Source organism: Arachis hypogaea, chromosome 13 (assembly GCF_003086295.3).
Source record: "Arachis hypogaea cultivar Tifrunner chromosome 13, arahy.Tifrunner.gnm2.J5K5, whole genome shotgun sequence".
Lineage (NCBI taxonomy): Eukaryota > Viridiplantae > Streptophyta > Magnoliopsida > Fabales > Fabaceae > Arachis > Arachis hypogaea.
This window is the reverse complement of record NC_092048.1, coordinates 133,442,668-133,467,650: the sequence shown is the minus strand read 5'-3', so window position 1 is coordinate 133,467,650 and position 24,983 is coordinate 133,442,668. Positions and strand designations below refer to the sequence as shown.

Genomic DNA, 24,983 nt, shown 5'->3' with positions numbered 1-24,983 from the left:
ACTGCAAGGGTGCCGGTTGCTTTAGCACCACGCTTTTGGTGAACTTTCACCACGCTTTATTTTTTGCCACGCTTTTAAAGATTGCCATGCTTTAAAAGCATGCCAATAGAAAGACATATGGCTACACTTTTTAAACATGCCAATGTAGAGAGATACAACTATACTTTTAAAACGTGCCAATAGCAAGACACACGGCTACGCTTTTAAAGCGTGGCAAAAAATTTGTTCAATAACCTATAGTTTTTTTTAATCTTTTTTAATCTTTGTAATAAAACCTTACAAAATTAATAGATAATTTTAAAATTTAGACAATGACCAATAATTTTAAATCCACTAATTCAACATACATAACTTGTCACAAAAAAATGTTTAATCACGTAACAGTATAACAAAATATCAAAAATCAAAGTGATAACAACTTCGCAATGTATTCCTAATACATGAATTACAACTCCAATAACTTTGCCATCCTATCTAACAATAATTTTGATCAACCTCCTCACATATGTGCACCCAATTCACCAAACTAATCATCATCCTCCACTATGTGCTAAGAGACGTACAGCATCCAGCTTCTTCAGGATTTCAATGGTATTTAGCAACAACTGAGAAGCTTTTATGGCTCTAGTAGTTTCCATAATAGCTTCTTCTTCAGGATTTTCGGGCTTCCCCATTGCTTTAGCTTTCTTGATGATGTTTTATGGCTCTAGTAGTTTCCACAGTAGCTTCTTCTTCAGGATTTTTGGGCTTTCCCATTGCTTCAGCTTTATTAATGACCTCATTATCATAGGTGTATGCCTCAGCATCAACCACCATAACCTGTTAAATACTAGCAGTGATAACCAAAAATTAACATGGTATTTGAATGCACTGCTCTTCATCATCATCAATAGAAAGTAGATAGAGCATGTCCTCATTCTCAAGCTATAAATAATAAAAATTAATAATAAATAAATGGATAAAGAAATTAAACTTTTAGTTAATTATCATATCAAAGCCAACGCCACACTCTGTCAAATTAATAATAAACACTATCAAAATTAATAATAAACACTCTGTCTTCAACAGAGAGGTAATAACCACCAGCAAGTTCAGTTTCATTGAGTTCTAGAGCTTTCTTCATGCTAGAAAAATCCTTGAAGTTGATGTAGGCAAAACTGTAAATTACACCTGGTGTCAATTTGCTAAACTCAAAGCAACACGTAACACAATCATTTTGAGCATCCAACTTGAGAAACAAAAAGGATACACAAAAAATGAAATAGCAAATCTTTCACAATAAAAATAAACAAAAAAGAAAAAGGATTTGAAGAAGAAACAAACCATTTAGGACCTCCAGACTCGAAATCTTTTAGGACTGACACCCTCGAGATCTCCCTGCAGGAACCAAAATGCTCATTTAGGCTAGCTCTTATCTGCAACCACAATTTTGGCAGTATTCAAATATGAATTGCAAAAAGAAACACATGCAAGAGAAGCAGCAGCAGACATGATAGAAATAAAATTACCTCTTCTCCAAGAGATTTATCAAAACCCCTTATGAATATAGTTTGACCAGTTTAACGCTGATCACTTTTCTGGAAGGAATTGCTGAAACTGAAACAAGTATTACAAATGATAAAGAGAAGGAAATAAGTGGAAGCAAGGCATGAAAGGGAGCGGAAAAAAAGGTGATAGAAGTAGATATGAGGCATAGGAGAGAGAGAGGAGAAGATATAATAATTACCTGCCACCAAGGATATATGAACCTCTTTCACGAGCTAAATCAAGCCTAACAGGATGATTCAACAACTCATGCTCATTCAATTCAAGAGCCTACAAGTATGAAAACCAAAAGGATTATTAATACACAACCCCAATAAATCAACAAATACATAATTTAAACATCTTTTCAAAGTAAAAAGGGATGGAGGGTAACCAAAAAATAGATTGCAGTGATGCATATCAAACAACACTATGGAGGAGAAAACAAATCAATAAAGCAATAGCAATTAGTTAACAGCATAGAAATAGCAAGGCAGTTGTTGGAAAAAAATTAGCTTCAAAATGAATGATATTACAACAATTAAATTAACTTCATATAAAAAAAACATGATAATTAGTTAACGCAGCCAATAACTTCCAACAACACAAGTACTCAAAAAGAAATTATTTAATTTTAACACTTAATATATTTGACTGGTTTTAGAAAAGTAGCTAGGAAAAGCTATGCAACCACCACAGATAACTTATTATTCTGTAGATATTTGAGGAGCAATAGCTTACACTTTGTGCTGCCTCTGGAATAGCAAACTCAACATGTCTAAAGCGTTTAAACCTCCCAGTATCGTCAACTGAAAAAGGAACATCAACTACTTCTCCACAATCTTTGAAAAACTCCTCACTGAACAACAGTAACATGACATCATAAGAAAAAAATACACTATAAACAAGGAAATATAAGATATACAATACATACAAGTCAGATCGTTGCAAACTAAATGACAGGTTTCAAACAAATAGTATCTTTGATCCACCTGTTGCAACACTAGGTGTAGAAGGGGTTTTAGACTGCAAAGCAAAGATATATTACCATCAAAGATATTAGAACATTTAAAAAGAATAAAAAAATGAGACCAGTAACATACAACTTTCTTTGCTGAGTCAGCATCAACCATCTCGACATCCTTAGCCTGTTTCACACGAGGAAAATACATTTAGTGCACAATCACAAGACAAAGCAAAACAAGCCTTCAAACAGCGATATTAAAATACAAAGCGAGATGCTTACACTTTTCTGAGGAGTTTTAGAAGGTTTTTCTTCTTCCTCATCACTGTCATCTGAACTATAACTGCCTTCTTTTGAAACTTTTACAGTCTACAGTGAATAGCAAAAGAAATTGAACACAACAAAATAATAAACAATGGTTCACATAGTATAAAATATTTAAAAAAAATAGTACATAATTCAGATATTTAAATTGAGAAATTCAAGTTGAATATAATGGAAGAGAGAACAATAGCAATTAACACTACATAATACAAGTAGGAAACTAAGGCCCAGAAATAAATGACACGAGCAATCAGATGGAGATTACAAAAGAAAAAGATAAATACTGGAAATTCTAATCTAACCAAAAACTTATAAACTAAAAAAAATCCTTGAAAATAATAAAATTATTAGTCATGCTTATTTAATTGAAATGAAACATTATACCAGGAACAAGGGCAGATAAAGCAATGAACCGTTGGCTGAGCTTCTCTCTACGCTTCCTCTCAGCAATTGCCACCAGGGAATAGAACCCCTACGAGCTGCGGTAACTCAATTCAATCACTTCTCCATCTAACTCAATTTGATCCTCCCAATTCCTAATTTATCAACCTTAATAAGAAGACAGCAACCTAGTTCATTTTTTAACAATAAAAATCAATTTAACAAACACATTCAACATAACACAGCCATAACCAACTCATGCACTTTTAAAACATTCGTATATTAAAAACTGTAATTTTTAAAATAAATCCCACTGATTTCATTAGAAGTTTAAACCTACTTGCTACTTAAAAGAACAGTGACGTTATCCAACAACAAAAAATTGCTCAGCGATATGTTCAGTAACAATTCAACTTAGCAGCAACAAATTCAGCTCATTGATCATTTTTAACAACAAATTTAAGTAGAATAGCTTTCAGTAACAAAAACTTAAATTCAAATTCTCGGAATATGATTTACAGTAAAACAAAATCAATTGAATCATTATTTCAGCAACAATCTCAACTTTCAACAACAAATTCAAGATATACTGATGACTTATAATAATGAAACTGAAAAAGAAATAACAGGGCTGAAGGAAGCTGAAACTCCCCTACCCACGGACCAACTCACGACAAAGGAAGCGTTGACAGCCTAAGCAAGAAGACGAGCTTGCGATGGTGACAGAGAGCGACAGAGCTTGCGACGAGCTTAAGTCTGAAACAGTCGCGAGAGAAGCGTGAAACCAGAGAGAGAGAGGTCGACGGCGAGACCAGCCGTGAGAGAGGTGAGCCACAGTGAGCTTGAGGGAGAGAGTGTCGAGAGAAGAGAGAAGAAACTCAAAGGAGGGTTACGGGTGCCAGAAGAGGGATTGCCGACAGAAGCATCACGCGCGCCGGCGACGTTCTTCGCGGAGTGCACAATGAAGAGAGGTTAGGGTTCTTCGATATGATGCTCTTCATCGCGATCAGGGGGTTCTTCGTGAGGCACAATGAAAAGTGGGATGGGGTGAGGCATAATGAAGACAAGGTTAGGGTTAGGAGCAATCATCACCTCGTGCGTGGAGGGCTTAGGGTTCTTTAATCTGAATGAGCTAAGGCAATTCAAAGAAGGGGAAAGCTAAAGTTTGGAAGAGTAGATGGTGTATTGCAATTGTAACTTAGTAATTTCGAAGGGAGTTCTCTAAAATTTTTTTTCTTTGGGGAACCTTTTGGCCACGCTTTTGAAGCGTGCCAAAAGAGTTGGAGGAAACGGCCACGCTTTTAAAATGACCCTATAACAAAAATTGTCGCCACGCTTTAAAAGCGTGCCTGTTTTTCTCTATGGCTACGTTTTTTGAGCGTAGCAAAAAAGCGTGGCCAAATCTCGAATCAATTGCCACTCTCATAAAAGCGTGCCATTGACCCTTTTCGCTACGCTTTTAAAGCGTAGCAAGAAAAAATGTGGCCAAATCTCTATTCAGTCGCTACCCTCATAAAAGCGTGGCCATTGACTACTTTTGGCCACGCTTTAAAAGCGTGGCCATTGACTACTTTTGGCCACGCTTTTAAAGCGTGGCCATAGACCTTTTTTCTTGTAGTGAATGTATCATAATATATAAAAATTAGTATCATGATCCCTTCTTTTTTCTACTATTATAAACTTTCTTTGGTCTCGAAAAAACACTTTTATTTTAACAAAGACAAAATTTTAGCAGAAGACAGAATTCATGATCTTATTTTTCAGTTGGTCAAAGATTATTATCATGCTCAATCTAAATATTCCCGAAGCATCCGTCCATCAAACTCAACTCGGATAGTTCATTTTCCAACGATAGAAGAATGGCTTGTGGAGGTATTCTGCGAGATTCTGATGGGAAAATTATTACTTGCTTCAGTGTTAATCTAGGTTTGTGCACTGTAACTCTCACAGAACTTTGGGACATTCTTCTAAGGTTATATTTGTTATTGTGCTTGAGCTACCTCAATGTAGTGATTCTCAGCCAGTGCTCAAAACTCAAAAGCCAATTTTCAGCCCAAGTAGCAAGCCGTTGTTTCTGCTTCATTCTTCTACGCTTAAGTTGGTTGAGATTCTCATATCAGCTGCCACAATAACTCCATCATTACTCCTAATAACCAATGTTCTGAAAATCGGTTCGAACCGATCAAACTGAATACCATTAACAAACACGATTCGGATAGAAAGTAAAACCGTCAAATTCAAAAACCGAAACTAGACTGTCGAACCGGCCGAAAACCGGTCGGTCAAACTGAAACGCAACCTAGCCGGTTTTTGAAATTTTTTCAAACGCAGCGTTTTGACTTGGCTCCAAAAAAGGAACCCTAGTCTTTCCCCTAGACACCCACAGCACAAACCCACTCTCGAGCCTCCCTTCCATCCCTCCACTCTCACCTCTCGCTCTCAGTTCCCACGTCTCCAGTCTCCACCTCAAGCTTCCGGCGCAACATCCGTTCAGCCATCGCCGTTGTTGCAAGGTCCGTGGAAGTCACTCACCGTCGCAAGTTCCTTTCAGCCAGCTTTCCTGTCAGCCGTTGAAATCGCAGCCACCGCCAGTGCCAGTTGCTTTCGCGAGTGTCTTCCCGTCGGCGCCAGCTCTATTCAACCCTTCCACCCCAGCCACTGTCTCTGTCGCCGCCAGCTCTGCATTCTTCTCTGTCTTCCACTAACCCTAGGTATAAGTCTAATTTGTTGTAATAATAATTGTTGAAGTATGATTAATTGTTGGTTCTAACTTCTAAACCTTGCTGTTATTATTTGAAGTATGATTAATTATTGGTTCTACATTCATCACTTCATTCAGCAACACCATTCGTATACAGACCGGGTCAACACCCATTTAAAGAATTATTAAATGATTAATTGTTGAAGCTGATTGCTTTAAGTATGATTAATTGTTGAAGCTAATTGCTTGAAGGCTGAAGCATGATTAATTGTTGAAAATTTTTTTACTTGAAACATGATTAAATGATTAATTGTTAAAGCATGATTAATTGTTTGGATGTTGTTTGTTGAGATTATTGGGTAGTGGATTGCTATGATATTGTAATTGGATTGTACTATTATTGCTCTGTTTGAGTCTGTTCTGAATCTGATTAGTGATTTTTTGAATGTGAAATCAATCAAAGAAATTGATTTTGTGTTGTTGTCAAAATTATTGCTAAAAATGGATTTTTTACTCTGCTGCTGCTGTTTTTAAATTTATAAGTATGTTATTTTTGAATTTTTGTTGATAAATTTGTTGGTTTCAGACTTTAGGATGATTATTTGTTGCTATGTTTTAATTTTAAACCAAATTGATGCTTTCAAAAAATTAACAAACAACAGATGTCCCATGCTATTGATTTAGAGCAAGGAAATCATGAAGATGATGCTGTTGTTGGAGGTCTTGGGATTGATGATGATGATGGTAGTGTATTTTTCTGATGCAGAAGACGGTAGTTCAAGCCACTCTCATTACTAATGTCTTTTACTCCATTTTTTAATTGCAAAATTTAGTTTTTGATACTTTTTAATGCTAAATTTGATTGATTCTGTAGATATTTAGACACCTTTTTGTTTATGATTCATGGAATTGAGAACTGGATTATTTGATACTGCTCTTTATGTATGCTTGTTCTATGTCTTGGTGCTGAGTCTCACAAATATTCTCAATTACTTACAGCAATGATTTTAGGGATGGCAACACCACCCGAACCCGCGGGTACCCACCCTGCCCCTACCCGCTCGGGGCGGGTTTTTGGGCGGGCGGGGCGGGACGGGGCCGGATTTAGGTACTACCTGTCCCGGTATATATATAATATATAATTTTAATATATAATATGTATAATATATATAAAATAATTAGTAAAATGATTGATAATATTGTATTATATTTAAAATTTTACTTTAATTTATGTTATGTATGTGATGATAGTTATATACATTTTGAAATTTAATTTTATTTATTAGATTTTAATAATTATAGGGGCGGGTAGGGGCGGGGCGGATACCTGCGGGGACGGATTAGGGTTCAACCATTTACTACCCGCAGGTAGAAGCGGGACGGGTTTATGCAGATTATTGTAAAGTGGAGCGGGATCGGGTAGAGCAAAAACCTGCCCCATTGCCACCCCTAAATGATTTCCTTCTTGAATGGGATTTTATTTTTTCAAAAGAAATCATAAAGGATTAAGGTTGTGGATTTTTTTAATTGAGTGATGAGTGTAAAATTAAAGATGATAATGACAAAAGTACTTGAAAATATATATTTTAAAAGTATTTTAAAAAATCTTTTAAATTTGTAAATTGATAAAATCGTATAGTTTTTGTTTGTTTATTTATATTTTATTTATTATTTTATTATAAAACAATTTTTTCAGTTCAACTACGGTTAAATTAGTTAAATTTATAAACCAATAAATCAGTAACTAGAGCAGTTCGATGACCGATTCAGTTTCAAAACCTTGCTAATAACCATTCCTGCTCCTCAACTTACATCTTCTTTTCTTTCTTCTTTAATTTTTCTGTCCTCCTTTTCTTTGGTAATAATATGCTACGCTTAGAGGCTACATTGCATCACTATGATAGTATAGGATTTGATTTCTTCAAAAGTTAGAAGTGTTTTTATTATTTTTATTTGGGCCTTTAGCCCATGATATCATTTTTCTTTTTTACAATTCTCATTAATCTTTTAGTTTCTCTCGTTCTAACTCAAAAAATTAGGACAAAAAAAGTTATTTTTTTATAATAGAATTTTTATTTTTCAACTAATTAACTATTTTTCTAATTGATTTTCTAGCGAAACCTATTAATCATTGTAGTTATTATTTTTATCTTTTTATAAGATTTTAAAAGCAAAAAAATATTAAAAATTAAAAATATAAATCAAATAAACTTTATATTGTTAATTTAAAATATTTTTTAATATATGAAAGTGTATAAAATTTATAAAAATTACCGGATAATTTACTAGTTCAAACATACGAACAATCCCAAAATGCAAAGTTTATACAATTTGATATATTAAGTTTTCGATTAAAAACATAGAATTTATTTATTTTTATTTTTATTTTTTTATTTTTTCTTTTAAGATCTTATACAAAAAATAAAAATGATAATTATAATAATTAATAAAATAGTATGCCTATTATCTACTATTTTTAATTAATCAATTAAATAGCATAACTATCATCGACTATTTTTAATTAATTATTGCAATTAGTATATATTCACTATTTATTTATTACTCATTTAAAATTATATATATAAAAAATCAATGATCAATTGAATTTGCATTGATAATATCATTTTTTATATGATTTTTTTGTATTATATTTTATATAAATTTGTTAAAAAAAGTGAAAAAATATTGTTATCTCTTATAAATAAATAAATTATTATTTTTTCCTTCTCAAACCAAACTTCACTTAATTTGCTGCAACTCAAAGCTATTTTAGCCGCTTGATATTTTCTGTTTGTAGCAGTTTTTTCTTCATTTTTTTTTATTATAAACCGCTATACGTATAAGAGCGATTTCTGTTCGACTGAAATGGTATATAATTAGCCAATGCGTGATTTACATAATTTAAAAAAATGCACGCATATAAAGAATGTCAATTATTATATTTACGTAATTTATCTTGAAAGTTTATTTAAATACATAAATTACCCTTGATAAACTATTTCATTCATTATTATTTAACAAAACAAGTAGAAAAAAATTAATGTTACTAATTTGCTATTATTTGCCATTCTTTTCTCCAAACATGAATATTTTGAGGGAGCATAGTGTAATTTGTAACAAGTACTTGCCAACTAATTAACCAGCACCTATACTTCAGAATTAGGAGAAAGTATGGAACCAACTACAATTAAGTTCCTATAAAATTAATAATTAAAAGTTATTAAATAATTTAATAAATTTAATAAAATTATTATCTAATAATTTTTAATTATTAATTTTACATAAAATTATTTATATCTGAATTTTTAATTTATAAGAATAAATTGATTTGAATGAAATCCAAATCATAAATTAATTGTATAATTTTTATTTTCTAAGATAAGTGTCTTAATTTTAATATATTTGAATCATAAAATAATTTGAATTTATAATTTTTAAATTTAAAATTATTATAAAAAGCAAAAACTTTTTAAATATATGGGTATTTTAAATATTTAAAATTTAATTGATAATATACAATTATTTATCCTTTTTTAAAGTAAATTACATAAATAAATAAAGTAGAATTTAAAATTACTCAATTATAATATTTGGATAATGATTATATTTTTTGAACTTGATAAAGAAATAAAAGATAAACAAAAAGATAAAGATTCAAACAAAATAAAAAAAGATAAATTAAAATTTAAATAAAAACAAAAAGGATATATTGAAATTGAGTACAAAGAGAATTATTTTATTCTCTACCCAATTTCTTGACACAACAAGAAAGGATTCCTCAACCTAACTTGTCAACGCCATAACTCCTCAATCTTCTATCCAATTCCTTCATGCAACAAGAGAGACTCTTTAACCTCAATTGTTTGCACAATGGTTTCATTACGAAACAAAAAAAAAAATTTAAACCTCTAAATCATTCTATACTACGACTACCTTTGTTTATGAGATATTTATAATCTCTTATTATGTTAAAATATAAAAAAACTCTAAACTCACAATTATAAAGCCCAATCTAGTAATTAAATAATCAAAATAAAAATACATCAAATTAAATTAAAATATTCTAAAAATATAAATTAATATCTTTTAAATAATACTTAAATTCTTCATATTACGAATATTTAAAACATATATTAAAACTTATTTTAATTATATAAATTATTATAGAATATAAATATTTTAAAATTTATACATAAACTATTACAAATTATCGTAATTTATACTTATATTAAATTGTAAATAAATTGTTAGAGACTAAAAGAGTTTTTACATAAAATAAATAGCAAAATAAAAAACTACGTGTAAGGGAGTCGGGGATTCACATCCATGTAGCTTTGGAAACTGAACCATGGGCATAGATGATGATTTTTTTTTTTTTTGATTAATAGATGATGTTATTTTCAACAACATAATACTATAAGTAATAGAAATAATAACCTTATTTTCTTCCTTCAATTTCTCATGATAATAATTAACATTCTTTTTTATGACAATCTTATATTGACGACCATATGAATATGTAGTCGACTTTAACTATATATTTTTGTTTGATTTATATTTTGAAAATATAATAAATAAATAAATATAATCTAATTATAAAAATAAAATAAAGTCAACCAATAAATTTTAATTTGAGAAAAAGAAATATAAAATAAAGTAAGATGTATAATAAGTTTAAAATAATTTTTCTTTTTATTCATTAAATTTTTTGTTACGAGATCAAATTTATTAAATTAAACTCAGTTTACATTGGGCAGTGTTTGTGATTCAATTTAATTATCTGACTTTAATTTGAATAAAAACTCAACTATATATTTTGAATAAAATTAATATCAGTTTTATTCGATTTTTTTTTAATTTTCTAATAAAATAAACAAATGTATATAAACTTGATAAGCCTATTTGATTTTTTATGTTGACTTTTATAAATATAAGACAAAATCTTATTATCTAATGTTTTTTATAAGAGGTGAAATTAAAATAATTAATTTTTTTTATTTTCAATCTTTTGTCTTCCAAAAATAAAAATATTTAATTTTTGTAATTAGAATATATATAGTTGAGTTTATTAATGTTTTTTATTTTTATAATCAAATTAAACTGAATAAAAAAAATTAATGGATAAGAAAAATTGTTTTAACATCATTGTACATCATACTTTATTTTATATCTCTTTTTATCAAATTTGTTAGAAAATAAGAAAAAATAGTAAAAAAAAGGTTTGTATCTATTTAAATTGTGTAGAATGATACAATATAAAAAAGTATTTATAAGTATTAAGAAAATCGAAATAATAAAAATATAATATCCTATAATAAATATTCAAATATGCTAAATAATTCTAATAAAAACTAATTCATCCTAATATATTCTAACAAAATTAAAGTTTATTGATTGATTTTATTTTATTTTCATAATTAGATTATATTTATTTATTATATTTTTAAAATATAAATCCAACAAAAATATATAGTTAAAGTCAACTAAATATTCATATGCCCATCTATATAAGATTGTAATAAAAAAGGAGATTGATAATTATCATAAAAAATTGAAGGAAGAAAATAAGGTTATTATGACTATTACTATGTAGTGTTATGTTGTTGGAAATAATCATCAGTTATGCTTATAGTTCAGTTTCCAAAGCTACACGGAATGAAATAATAGATATGAATAAATTGAGATGTTTAGGTAGTGTTTAGAAGAGAGACAGAAATTGAAAGATTAAGATTTAGAAATTGAAACTGAGAGACAGAGATTGAAATAAGTCTCAGTGTTGTATTTGGTATAATGTAGGAGATAGATATTGAAATAAGAATGAAGTTCTAATTTAATTTATAAAAAAAATAAAGTTAAAATTAATTAATTGAAATGAGGATATTTTAAGTAAAAAATTTTATTAAAGTTTTAGTCTATATCTTAAAAAATTTTAGTATTCTGAGTCTCTACTTTTTAAGATACTCAAATACTAAAATTTTAGAAACAAAAACTGAAATTTTAGTATCAGTTTCTAATTTTTTATACCTCAAAACAAAAGCGGTTTACATCAAATAAGTTTAGAATAAAAATGTACCTATTATTCAAAAGTTGTAATCGAGTAATTTTTAGTTCTATTTTATTTATTTATGTAATTTGTCTAATTTTTTAATTTCTTTAATTAATAAAATATAATTACTAACATTTTCTAAATAATAATAATTTAACAACTTCAAAATAAGTAAATAACATAAAAAAATATGAAATAATAATAATAATAATCCTACGTACGGGTGTTTATCCAAATTAAACAAGTGCGCACAATCACAATTCTTCAAGGAACAAAAGAATTATAATTATAATTATATATAAATAGATAAATAGAAGATGAAAATAGATAATTCAAAATTCAAAAATCAAATCAAAATATATGATTTAAAAAAGATTTGATGATAACCGAATAATCGAAGATAGATATTTAATCAGTTGGATAAGCTTTATCTGCTAAGTAATTCAACTATAAAATAAGAGCTATTCTTCTTTAATGTTTACCTATTTTGATTGATTGCTTGTGTTAGCTAATACAATAATAGCAGGTGGTTTCATAAAGAAGGGGTCTTCTGAAAAAAAAATTAATGATATAAATCTCTATGGGGTATAAAAATTTTAAAATGTATACCTAAACTATCACAAATTATCGCAATTTATACTTATATTAAATTATAAATAAATCGCTAGAGAGTAGAGACTAAAAGAGTTTACATAAAATAAATAGAAAAATATAAAATGTACGTGGAAAGGATCCGAGTCGCGGATTCAAATCCATTATGTAGCTTTGGAAACTGAACCATAGACATAGATGATGATTATTTTTAAAACGGAAAAAGTGAACCAAGTGAGTTTATGAGTCAGTTCTAATTAACTCTATTCATTAATAATTTGATAAATTGATTGTGAGCTGATGAATCAAATTTAAACTTAAAATTGAACTCATAAATTAAATGAATCAAATTTAAATTTAAATTAGTTCAGCTCATTATTAATTCATAAACTGATTCCATTATATATATATATATATATATATATATATGTTAATACATATATTTTTTATATATATATAATTTATATTTTTAATATTATATATATACATATAAAATAATAGTATATAATTTTGGTGAAAACTCATGTGCAGTCGACTTCACGTGAAGTTGATATTTGAGAGCCGTCAGATGATTTGACTGATTTGACTAAATTTTCATCTAACAGCTCTCAGATATAAACTTCACGTGAAGTCGACTTCACCTGAGTTTTCACCATATAATTGTATATATATTAGTGTTCTTATTTAAAATTTTATAATTATTTTTTATATAATTTTGATGTATGATATAAATAAAAAATTTATAATTAATAGATATACAATAATAAATTATATTTTTTAGTATAAATTATAATTTATTAATATAAAATTATAGATTATGTTCATGATTTAAGTTAGTTCGTGAGATCGAACCGGTTCATGAATTTTAGATGAGTCAAGTTTAAACTTAAAAAATAAACTCAATTGTTAATGAGCCAAGCTCAATTTTCATAAATCGAACCTGAATTTGGTCTGACTCGATCCAACTCAATTCACTTTCGGCCTTATTTCCAACAGCATAATACTACAAGTAATAGTAATAATAACCTTGTTTTCTTCCTTCAATTTCTCATGATAATAATCAACATTCTTTTTTATGACAATCTTATGTTGACGACCATACGAATATTATTTAGTCGACTTTAACTATATATATTTGTTGGATTTATATTTTGAAAATATAATAAATAAATATAATCTAATTACAAAAATAAAATAAAGTCAACAATAAACTTTAATTTGAGAAAAAGAGGTATAAAATAAAATAGGATATATAATAATGTTAAAACAATTTTTCCTTTTATTCATTAAACTTTTGGCGAATTCTATTCAACCCTCTTTAAAATAATATGTAAGTTATCCTTCATGAGGTGTCATATTTTAATTGGTCATTATCTTAACCATAGTTAAGTTATTTTGTAATTTATTATTTAAGATGGGTAATGATATCATTTCTTAAAATATCAAAACTCCACAGTCCTGTTAATCGAAGCACCTTTCCACTCCTCCATTTTTTCTTCATCACGTAGCTACGGTCATTTCAAGCATTGCCATAAGAAGCTCCGACGTGGTCGCGATCTACTGTCCTCTCACGCAATCTCTCTTTCCTTCCGTGCATCATCTCCCTTAACGACGTCGTTAAATTCCCATCGGCCATAACTTCGCCGTCCTTTCAGCATCGACGTCATAGCTATCTGTCCTCTCACTCACTCTTCATGCCGTGGATCACTCTTTACCAACACAATTAATAGTTAGTTAATTAGTTTGGTTATTAAATTTTTTTTATTAAAAAATATCTTTATTTAATTATATGATGGAACATATGATATGTAAAATATAATATAATAAAATAAATCTACTCAAACTACTTAAATGTATAATTAAAATCATAAACATACAAATATAATAATAAAATTTATACTCTAAATAAGTAAACCTATTTTTATCATACATAAATTATTTAAAAAATGAATATATTATTAAAATTAATAACACAAATTTAAAATGAGAAAATCCAATTTTTTTATCGTATTTTTTATAGTATTTTTATTTTTTTAATGTTTAATTTATTAGTACTTTATTATTTAATTAATAATTAAACAAATTATTTTGATGAGAAATTATTTTTTGTATTATTTTAGAAAAGAGACCAATATAACAATCTAAAAAATAATTTAAAAATGATATTTTAAATAAAAAATATTTAATATCAAATTTTTTAAATATAAAAATAAATTATATAAATATTTAAGAGATAAATATAAAATATATATCTAAAATAAATAAAACACACAAAATGGGAGTACTATTGAGAATAGAGAATTATTTTTGTTTGTTTTATTTATTTTAGGCATATTTATTTCTTAAATATCTATCCAATTTATTTTTTTATTTAAAAATTTTAATATTAACTATTTTTTATTTAAAATATCATTTTTACATTATTTTTTAAACTGTTATATTGGTCTCTTCTTTAAGATAATACAAAAATAATTTCTCATAAAAATAATTGGTTTAATCATTAATTAAATAATAAAGTACGAATAAATTAAAAATTAAAAGAATAAAAATTCTATAAAAAAAGACTTATAAAAAGTTGGATTTTATCCTTTTAAATTTGTGTTATTAATTTTAACAATTTATTTATTTTTTAAAATAATTTATGTATGATAAAAGATATATTTGCTTGTTTAGAGTACGGATTTTATTATTATATTTATATATTCCTGATTTTAATTATACTTTAAGTACTCTGAATAAATTTATTTTATTATATTATATTTTACATATGAATATATGTTCTATCGTGTAATTAAATAAAGATATATTTTTTAATGAAAAAATTTAATAATTAGACTAACTATTACTTATGTTGGTAAGGAGTGATCTACGGCAGAAGAGGCATCGAGTGAGGACAGGAGATAGCAACAAGTTGACGTTGGCTATATTGAGAAGGACGACAACATTACTAATTATGGAAATTCAACGACGTCGTCGTTTAAGAGATGATGCATTGAAAAGAGAGATTGTGTGAGAAGATAGTAGATGACGAACTTCGGCGTTTTTTGTTATGACGGATATGGCGATGCTTAGAAGGATCGAAGCTACGTGATGAAGAAAGAATGGAAGAGTGAAAAAGTGTTTCAATTAACGGTAGTGAGGTTTTGATATTTTAAGAAATTATATCATTACTCATCTAATAATAAATTATAAAATAACCCAACTATGGTTAAGATAATGACCAATTAGAATGTAACACATCATGAAGGATAACTTACACGTTATTTTAAAGAGGGTTCAGTAGAATTCACCAATATATATATATATATATATATATATATATATATATATAAAGAAAGATGACCTAACGATGATTTTATATGGTAAAGCAATTACTTAAAGTGAAGAGGAACTAAGATTTGAACAATCCAATTTTAAATTATAACGAAATCTTATTATAAATTGTCCCCTCAATGTCACAATGTAATGATATGTCAATATAAAACTAGACACCATTTAATTGTATTGAAGCAACGAGTTAGGAAAATGATAAATTAAACAAGAGACTACTTAATACCTTAGGCTAAACATAAAGCCTTCACTAAAAAACAAGCATAAGCATGGCAATACGATTACTACAGACTATACAGTCTACAACAGTTAATGCTGGAAGGACCATATGTTTAGTTGGTTTTTCAATTTTGAAAATGACATTTAGAATGTCTTCCTTATTGTATACAGAACCAGAAATATCGGTACAATCTTGCCATAATGCCATATATGATGAGTGTCCATTGCTCCAAATGATGGAAGTATGGAACTGTATTAGGGATATTATAGGTAGAAACGATGTTTTAAACTTTAAACACATGTAGATGGTTTAAGCACAGATATGAACTAGAGTACTAGACCTATGACTTGATTTTTCGCAAATGTGAAATCTTGAATTTGAGCACTTTTAAGTCTTAATAAAAAATAAATTTATTTAAAATGAAAGTAACGTGATTAAGAATAATTTACTTAGATAAAATTAAAAAAAATATGCATGTATTGTACATTTATAATCTTAACACACAAAAAACATATCATGGATCTGCAATCCACCCAACAAAAAGTAGAATGTCATAAAACCACAAACAGCAACTTAGCCAGAATGTCATAAAGTTTGAAGTAACCTCATGCATAGTCATATGATAATCAAAAAGTAGAAGCCACCAAAGACAAAAATTCAGATGATAAAGAATCTCTTTACATAAGAAATAGAGCAACTTCCTTGATTATTACATAACCGGAGGCCTTTAGAAGAAGGGAGCTCTGGCAGGGGTTACCTTTCTCTTATTTACCCGCTTGCTGGTTCCAGCTTTCTCCCTTTGATCATCTTTAAGCGAAATGAAGGGAGGAACTGAATGAACAGATTTCTTTAAAACAGCTTGGACCTGAGATTTCAGATTACTCATTGAATGCAACGAGTCATCACAGTCTTCACCAAAGGTCCAAGGTTCTTATCTACCACAGATCTCTTCATTTCAGTGAACCGACCACGATTAGAACCAAAAGCCATTGACTGATCCTGAAGATCACATTCCCCACCTTGATCACAAATTGGGCAATCTAGTGGATGGTTCATCAATAAAAACTCCATCACTCCTTCTCTAGCTTTCTTTGCAACAGGTGTGTCGGTCTTAATTTTCATTCCTACAGATCAATATCTCATTAGCTTAAATCTTTAACAAGAATCAGATCAATAAAAGGTTAAAAACCCCATCCAAACAAAATCCAAGCATTGTATTCATTTAGTGTGTTCGGCTTAATGCGAATGATAACTTATAATTTCTCTATTATAGAAACACAATACAGGGAAATCAGTGTGCAAAGAGAGAAAGGGAGAACTAGTGAGAAATCTGCAAAATTAACAATTGACACGGATAATTACTAAACACAGAAACAACGGTTTGAAAGTTTGTTCTTTTTAAAAAAAATATAAAATAAAAAAAAGCACCAAAGATAACTGGATTAAAGCTAAATGATATTTCATTACCATCCTCTACAAATTACATCATGTCAACAAGGCAACAACGTAACCCGATCAAACTTCATAATATGTTCAAGGAAGCACAAATTTGGACATAAACTGTTAATAACAAAGTTTTGTACATGCCAGTGGAAATCAATTAAAGAAAAAAGAAATCATCATAATGTGCCGAATCCCTCTAATCATGAACATGATCAAATTCCAACATGTCATAACCGTATCCGGCAATCACAATACAAGAGGGACACCAAAATGAAATCCTATGCATATAATCAACAAAAGGACGAACTACAACAGCTAATCGTTCAAAAAGAAAAAGAAGAAGAATAAGAAGCCGACCAGGAAGAGCAGGCATGGCGCAAGAAGCAACAGGCTTGGGAGACTTCCCGACCTCGACAAGACACATGCGGCAGTTACCGACAATGGAGAGGCGGCTGTGGTAACAGAAGCGGGGAATGTCGACTCCGGCAACCTCGCAGGCCTGAAGGACAGTCATGCCCTTGGGGATTTTCACCGGGTACCCATCCACGAACACCTCGATGGCGTCCTCCGGGTTAGGGAAGTGTACCCTAGCGCCGGCAACGGGGAACCGGGGCGGAAGATCCGGGGGACGGGCCTGGGCCTGGGCAGCTCGGGCTTTTGGAGCTCGGGCTTGGAGACAATGGTGCGGATGAAGATGTTCCTAGGGTTTTGAGAATTGAGTAGCCTTGAGGTGGGTCTCATGGCCTTTGAAGATAACAAGCCCAGCCCCATTTTTCTTCCGATTCCTTCTTCTTCTTCTTCTTCTTCTTCCTCTCTCTCTCTCTCTCTCTATCTATGAGATTGTGTTACGGCGATCCCGTGGGATTTGAGGGGTGCTGTCGGATCGTTGCAGGAATCTGAATCTCCGATTGATCTTTGGGTCTATTGATTTGAGTGGGGAGAGTGTTGGTGTGTGTGGAGTTGAAGGGGAAGAAGAGAAATTATGGTGGGTTGCTCCGGTTTATTATTCGGGTTGATACGGTCTGTATACGAATGGTGTTGGTGAATGAAATGATGAATGTAGAATGTTGTTCAAATGGGCCTCTCAATTTCATGCTGCTTACGCTTATAGTTTCCTCTCCACATTTTTTGGGAGCATTGCCCATTCGTTCAGTCACCGACCTATGCTTGTGATTGTGAGCAGTGAGTGACTACGCCAGTGTTTTTTTTTGGATGTGGCCCAATGGCAGCTAGGCTGATCTGCCCAAAGACCCGAAACCGCCCTACCCGGACAATAAACCGGATCTCACTCAAGCTTCTCTCCAGGCACTAGGAGGAGGTCTTCACTCTTCATCAATGCGAATTCAATTGATCATTGATTTTTTTATATAATTTTAAATGAGTAATAAATAAATAGTGAATATATACTAATTGCAATAATTAATTGAAAATGATAGATGATAATTATACTATTTAATTGATTAATTAAAAATAATAGATAATAGACATACTATTTAGCCAATTAATTATAGTTCGAATGGCATAATCTCCACATACTCAATTAACAGGTTCGAGTCTCCTATCTTTAATAAAAAAAAAAAAAGACATACTATTTAATTAATCATTATTTTCATTTTTTTGTATAAGATCTTAAAGAATATTTATGCAATCCTAAACTTGAGAATCTGGAGCAGCAATTTTGTTCTTTTGAGCAGAGGACTTGACGAATTTGTTCCAATATGGATGATTCTCCCACACAAGAGAAATTTCTTCAATGGGAACACCCTTTGTCTCTGGCAAGAGCTTGTAGATAAAGATACTCATAACAATCACAAAGAATGCAAAGAAGATGAAGAGCCCGAACTTCATATGGCACAACATCGCAGTGAAAACTTGGGCAATGGCAAAGGTGAAGATCATATTAACTGAAACGTTGACGCTCTGAGCCGCCGATCGAACTTCAAGCGGGAATATTTCACTGGGTACCAACCATCCTAGTGGACCCCACGACCATGCAAATCCCGCCACGTAGATACATATGAATACCACAACAGTTAAGGCAAACCACTTGGGAAGAACTCCAGGGTTTCCATCTGTTCCAAATTTGCTACCTATTGCAGCTGCGATCACAAGCTATACATACACACATACACAACAAATTAAACTTATATATATACCAACAATAATATTAATAATGAAATTTTTATTTTAGTTGATGAATCACATGTAACTAATATACCTGACAGATAAACATTTGAGCACCACCTTCGAGAAAAAGCTTTCGTCTGCCAACCTTGTCAACGGTAAAGATGGAAACAAGGGTGGCAAGGGCGTTACAACCTCCGGTAATCATGGCAGACATAAGGGAAGCAGTTCCACCAAAGCCAATAGTTTTGAACAAAACAGGAGCATAGAATGTGATGACATTCATGCCAGTGAGTTGTTGGAAGAAGGGAATGGCTATGGCCATGGTGAGGTGAGGCCTGTACTCACTTTTGAGCAAAGAAGACCAAGGATGCTTGACCTGTTTGGAGGCTTCACTGGCAGCAACAAGATCCTTAAACTCCTCGTCAACATCATTGGTTCCACGAATCTTGATTAGTTCCTCCTTGGCCTTCTCAGCTTGTCCACGCTCGATCAACGAGTTTGGTGAGTCAGGAAGAAACATTGCACCGATGATGATCATTATTGCAGGGACTCCTGCCAAACCTAAGCTATAGCGCCACCCTTCGCCGTTCTCCATCTTGGCAAAAAGGTAGTTCAGAATATTGGCAACAAAAATGCCAATGGTGATTGCCAATTGAAACAACATGTTAAGTGCTCCTCTGTATTTGTATGGAGCAACCTCGGATACGTAGATCGGCACAGACTATCAACGAATAAAAACATGTAATGATTATTATGAATTAGCAAGAAACATCATACAGATAATTATTATTATTATTAGTAGTACCTGATTGGCGCATCCGATTCCAAAACCTAGCAACATGCGGCCAACAATAAGCATCCAAACTTGCTGGGCGAAGCCGTTCAAAGCTGCACCGGCGAGAAAGAGAACACCGCCAGAGATCATGGTGAGGCGCCTACCGAAGGCTCGAGTGACCTTGGATGCAAAGATTGAGGCCACAAGAGCAGCCAAATAGAGAGAGGAAGTGAAGAGTGTGAGCACTTGGCTATCAAATTTACAATATTGGTTATCAGTGGGCTTAATGTTGTGCTCCTTTGCGTACACATCAGGGAAGAATTTCTTCAAAAAAGGATCCATGGAGGTGACTCCACCTGAAATGCCTAAGTCATATCCAAAGATAAGACCTCCAAATGCAGCGGTGACACATGTTATGAAGACTCTGAAAGTGAGTTTTCCGGGATAGTTCTTTTCGGAAGACCCCTTCTCTATGAAACCACCTGCCATTATCGTATTAGCCAACACAAGCAATCAGTTAAAACAGATGAACACTAAACAAGAATAGCTCTTATTTATAGTTGAATTACTTAGCGGATGAAGTTTATCTAACCGATTAATTATCTTTGTAGCTGAATTACTTTGCGGATGAAGCTTATCCAAGTGTTTAAAAATTTAAATTTAAATATCTATCTTCGGTTATTCAGTTAGCATCAAATCTTTTTCAAAATCATATATTTTGATTTTTGAATTTTAAATAATCTATTTTCATCTCTTATTTATCTTTTTATATATAAGGTGAAAACTCAGGTACAGTGGATCTGAGTTTTCATCTATATATAATTATAATTATAATTCTTTTGTTGTTTGAGGAAGTGTGATTGTGCGCACCTGTTTAAAAAAAATTTGTAATATATGTAGCTGGTTCTCTCTCATCTTGGCGCAGTAGGTTTGGGGCTACAATCTTGATTCGAGCACGAACAGCACCAACTGAATCATAGGGCAAATCGATTCCAGACACCTCAGACAGAGCCCGAATTATCTTCCAATCATCCCTGGAGTCACCACTGTTGGAACTGCAGGCAGAGTTTGTTGAGTGCATCCTTCAGTATTTTCATAGGTTCCTTCCTTCTCACTGAATGCTGCAGCTGGCAAAATGATGTTGGCACGATAAACACTCTTGTCACCATGGTGACCTTGATAAACAACAAAAGAATCAGCTGGGATCTTGTCCAAGTTTATATCATCGGCACCCATCAAATATACAAATTTTGCAGACTCGAGACTTTTTTCAGATTGAGGCACAAGTCCAAGGTCAAGTGCAGCAGCCTGGGCAGCATGAAGAAGTAATACATTAAGGCCGTTCCAATCAGGTCTGACAACCTTCCTTTGTTTTGCAATGGTTTCAATAGCTGCAAAAATTGCATCCTGGTCCTTTCTCTCGAAGATTCCAGCACCAACAATGATAACAGGGTTTTTGGCATTTGATATAGTCTTGGAGAATGGGTGGTGGCCCTCAGCAATTTCAAGTAGTGTTTGGGGGCCAGACGGCCAGTACCAAGATGTTGGTGGTCATAGTTGAAATCAGTAGCAGGACCGATGTACCCAACCTTGGCTTGAGTTGCTCTGACAGTCGTGCGTATTCTGGCATTAACCATAGCAGCTTCCACCCTTGGCTGCAAATTTGATATTAAACACACAAGATAGTATTAGATAACCAAATACAAAAAAATAATGCACCCAAGAAAGCACAATGTGTAAATAGTAGATGAACTCAGCAAAAATATAGAATACTTCACAAAAATTCTTTGTTGTTGATAGTCTTGTATTCTCTAAACCTACCCATGCCTATAAACCCCAAAATAACAGTTATAGAATCAAGTGCATGGACACGGTAACTACTAAAAAGAAATGGAATTTGAATAAAACAAGAACCATTTGATCATCAGCATAGTTAGAAAGACGTACATAAGGAATATTTAGAAATGACTCACTAAAATCAGAGACTAGTGATATACCTGGGTACCAACCAACAGAAAGACATCTGCATTCTCAAGACCAGCAATGCTAGTATTCATAATATATCCCGATCTCAAATCTGCACTAGTATTTTCACCAATGCCTTCACACCACACATTATTTGATCCCATCTTATTTACAAAATCTTTTAGTGCAATCATGGACTCAGCATCGGAAAGTTTGCCAGCTATTCCAACAATTTCTTCTGGTTCAACTTTGTGGGCAACCTCAGCTACCACAGCAAGGGCATCGGCCCAGCTGACAGACTTAAAACGTCCATCAGGACCACGAATCATAGGTTCATTTAACCTCTGCCTCTTCAAACCATCATAACAAAAGCGGGTCTTGTCTGAAATCCATTCTTCATTTATGTCCTGCAAAGGGAATGCAGAATAAACTATATCGGCAAACTATAAATATAAAAATGAACCTTCTAGACAGAAGAAAAAAGGTGCTACAGTAACAATGACAAAGAAGCATGGAACTATGAAAAAATACGTTGAACAACAAAAATTTTGCAGGCCAAAGTTTGTGGGGTCCAATATAAGGCATGCAGGGAGTCTAGGTAAAGCACCTTAATCTCCCATCCCCTCCCCTTCCTCCCCCCCCCCCCCCCACAGGATCCTGTTGAGTGAAAAACTAATGGGGGAATGCAACCCCACCAAAAATACGTTAACATGTTAAAACCTTACAGTCCCTCCAATATCTCACCCACAAGAGGATCAAGTGCTCCTTAAACATCTGCAGACTAACAACAGCTTAGTGTATCAACAGAGTGATGATTTTTGTTTACAGAAACAAATAAATTTAAGTGCCACAAAAATAATTGGAGCCTTAGCAACCACAAGAAAGAACCACAAACAGTTAAGTAAAATATTTTCATCAGATCAAACCTCATTTAGACGAGGGAGAATACGCATGACTTCAGGTCCTCTGCTGTCAATTCGAATATTGGATCCAACGGCATCAGTAACATCAATGCTTTCTGTTCCCTTCAATTCCTAATTTCGGGCTTTAAAAGCAAAAGGTTTCGACGTGAGTGCTCCAACAGGACAGATATCTATCACGTTTCCAGAAAGTTCACTTGTCATAAGTTTCTCAACATATGTCCCAGTCTCCTCTCCACTGCCACGACCTAACATGCCAAGATCCTGAATCCCAGCAACCTCTGTTGCAAACCTAACACACCTGTTTTGGGGGGGGGGGGGGGGGAAGGAATTTCACAAGAGCCTTTTAGCAAACCACATAACATTGCTTTACACAACATTTAGCATTCAAGCGAGTAAGTGAAAACATAAAATGGAAGGTAATTTTTACTTCATGTAAATTAGTTTAAGACAACTTAAAAGAAGCCAAAGCCAGCCCAAACAGGAACAAAATGAAAATCAGATTAACATATCTCCAAGGAAGGCAATTTTCACTCCATGTAAATTAGTTTAATACATAATCTTTTTCAAAATCTTCCATAATGTGGTATCGACCACTGACTCATTTTAGAATAAGGGGATGCTTAATTCTTTTTAAAGATTATTCCACAAATAAACATGATATAAACCATTAAAGTGGAAGTTACTTATCTAGAACAATATAATCATAGCTTGTATAACATAATGCATTCCTGACTTCCACTACACAGAACCTTTATTTATTTATTTTGATACAAAAAGAAATAGCACCTTTATATCCAAAATTCACACAATTAGATTTGCAAAATATTTACCTTGTACATTGAATGCAATGAGTCATCACGGTCTTCACCAAAGGTCCAAGGTTCTTATCTACCACAGATCTCTTCATTTCAGTGAACCGACCACGATCAGAACCAAAAGCCATTGACTGATCCTGAAGATCACATTCCCCACCTTGATCACAAATTGGGCAATCTAGTGGATGGTTCATCAATAAAAACTCCATCACTCCTTCTCTAGCTTTCTTTGCAACAGGAGTGTCGGTCTTAATTTTCATTCCTACAGATCAATATCTCATTCCTAAAGAAATCATCATAATGTGCCGAATCCCTCTAATCATGAACATGATCAAATTCCAACATGTCATAACCGTATCCGGCAATCACAATACAAGAGGGACACCAAAATGAAATCCTATGCATATAATCAACAAAAGGACGAACTACAACAGCTAATCGTTCAAAAAGAAAAAGAAGAAGAATAAGAAGCCGACCAGGAAGAGCAGGCATGGCGCAAGAAGCAACAGGCTTGGGAGACTTCCCGACCTCGACAAGACACATGCGGCAGTTACCGACAATGGAGAGGCGGCTGTGGTAACAGAAGCGGGGAATGTCGACGCCGGCAACCTCACAGGCCTGAAGGACAGTCATGCCCTTGGGGATTTTCACCGGGTACCCATCCACGAACACCTCGATGGCGTCCTCCGGGTTAGGGAAGTGTACCCTAGCGCCGGCAACGGGGGTCCTTGAAATTTGATAAAATTTTTAAAAATATTCCTAAGTTTTATTTTGTTTCAATTTTATCCCAAAATTTTTCGATTTGCATCAAATATATCCCTAACGGCTAATTTTTCAAAAAAAATTAAGACAAA

At 32.0% G+C, this 24,983-nt stretch overlaps 2 protein-coding genes and 1 pseudogene across 51 annotated transcripts; all 3 read right to left on the bottom strand.

Annotated features, from left to right (window-relative positions):
- Positions 1-319: 319 nt before the first annotated feature.
- Positions 320-4,416, bottom strand: LOC112733741 (nucleolin 2). Of its 50 annotated transcripts, none has more exons than XR_011870015.1 (10): positions 3,858-4,416; positions 3,197-3,291; positions 2,771-2,857; positions 2,628-2,672; positions 2,459-2,550; positions 2,266-2,383; positions 1,727-1,815; positions 1,509-1,596; positions 1,324-1,415; positions 320-819 (listed from the first exon to the last, which is right to left on the bottom strand). XR_011870015.1 is itself a non-coding variant. In XM_025782805.3 (9 exons), the coding sequence occupies exons 3-7, from the start codon at positions 2,818-2,820 to the stop codon at positions 1,560-1,562; spliced, it is 339 nt and encodes a 112-aa protein (XP_025638590.1). In that variant the 5' UTR covers positions 2,821-2,857; positions 3,197-3,291; positions 3,866-4,382; the 3' UTR covers positions 320-819; positions 1,324-1,415; positions 1,509-1,559. The 50 variants fall into 50 exon arrangements, 33 of the variants coding, with proteins under 33 accessions (XP_025638590.1, XP_072068728.1, XP_072068729.1 ...); XR_011870009.1 differs by having other exon boundaries at positions 3,197-3,348; positions 3,850-4,382; XR_011870007.1 differs by having other exon boundaries at positions 3,197-3,361; positions 3,866-4,382.
- A 12,177-nt stretch (positions 4,417-16,593) lies between these two features.
- LOC112733738 (sugar carrier protein C-like) lies at positions 16,594-20,915 on the bottom strand. Its single transcript, XM_025782787.3, has 4 exons — positions 20,457-20,915; positions 19,743-20,372; positions 17,882-19,636; positions 16,594-17,205 (listed from the first exon to the last, which is right to left on the bottom strand). Exons 1-3 carry the CDS (start codon positions 20,913-20,915, stop codon positions 19,175-19,177), a joined length of 1,551 nt encoding a protein of 516 aa, XP_025638572.1. The 3' UTR covers positions 16,594-17,205; positions 17,882-19,174.
- LOC112733739 (NADH dehydrogenase [ubiquinone] iron-sulfur protein 1, mitochondrial-like) lies at positions 20,764-24,873 on the bottom strand (annotated as a pseudogene).
- Positions 24,874-24,983: the final 110 nt, after the last annotated feature.

What these genes read in the sequence shown, in the direction of transcription:
- LOC112733741 (XM_025782796.3), bottom strand. Translation starts at nt 2,820, where the DNA reads ATGACAGTGATGAGGAAGAAGAAAAACCTTCTAAAACTCCTCAGAAAA. An exon ending in TTCCAGAGGCAGCACAAAGT is followed by an intron (nt 1,816 to 2,265) that starts GTAAGCTATTGC and finishes TCATACTTGTAG; the next exon opens with GCTCTTGAATTGAATGAGCA. An exon ending in TCATATATCCTTGGTGGCAG is followed by an intron (nt 1,597 to 1,726) that starts GTAATTATTATA and finishes TACTTGTTTCAG; the next exon opens with TTTCAGCAATTCCTTCCAGA.
- LOC112733738 (XM_025782787.3), bottom strand. Translation starts at nt 20,915, where the DNA reads ATGGCAGGTGGTTTCATAGAGAAGGGGTCTTCCGAAAAGAACTATCCC. An exon ending in GAATCGGATGCGCCAATCAG is followed by an intron (nt 20,373 to 20,456) that starts GTACTACTAATA and finishes ATTCGTTGATAG; the next exon opens with TCTGTGCCGATCTACGTATC. An exon ending in CTCAAATGTTTATCTGTCAG is followed by an intron (nt 19,637 to 19,742) that starts GTATATTAGTTA and finishes GTGTATGTATAG; the next exon opens with CTTGTGATCGCAGCTGCAAT.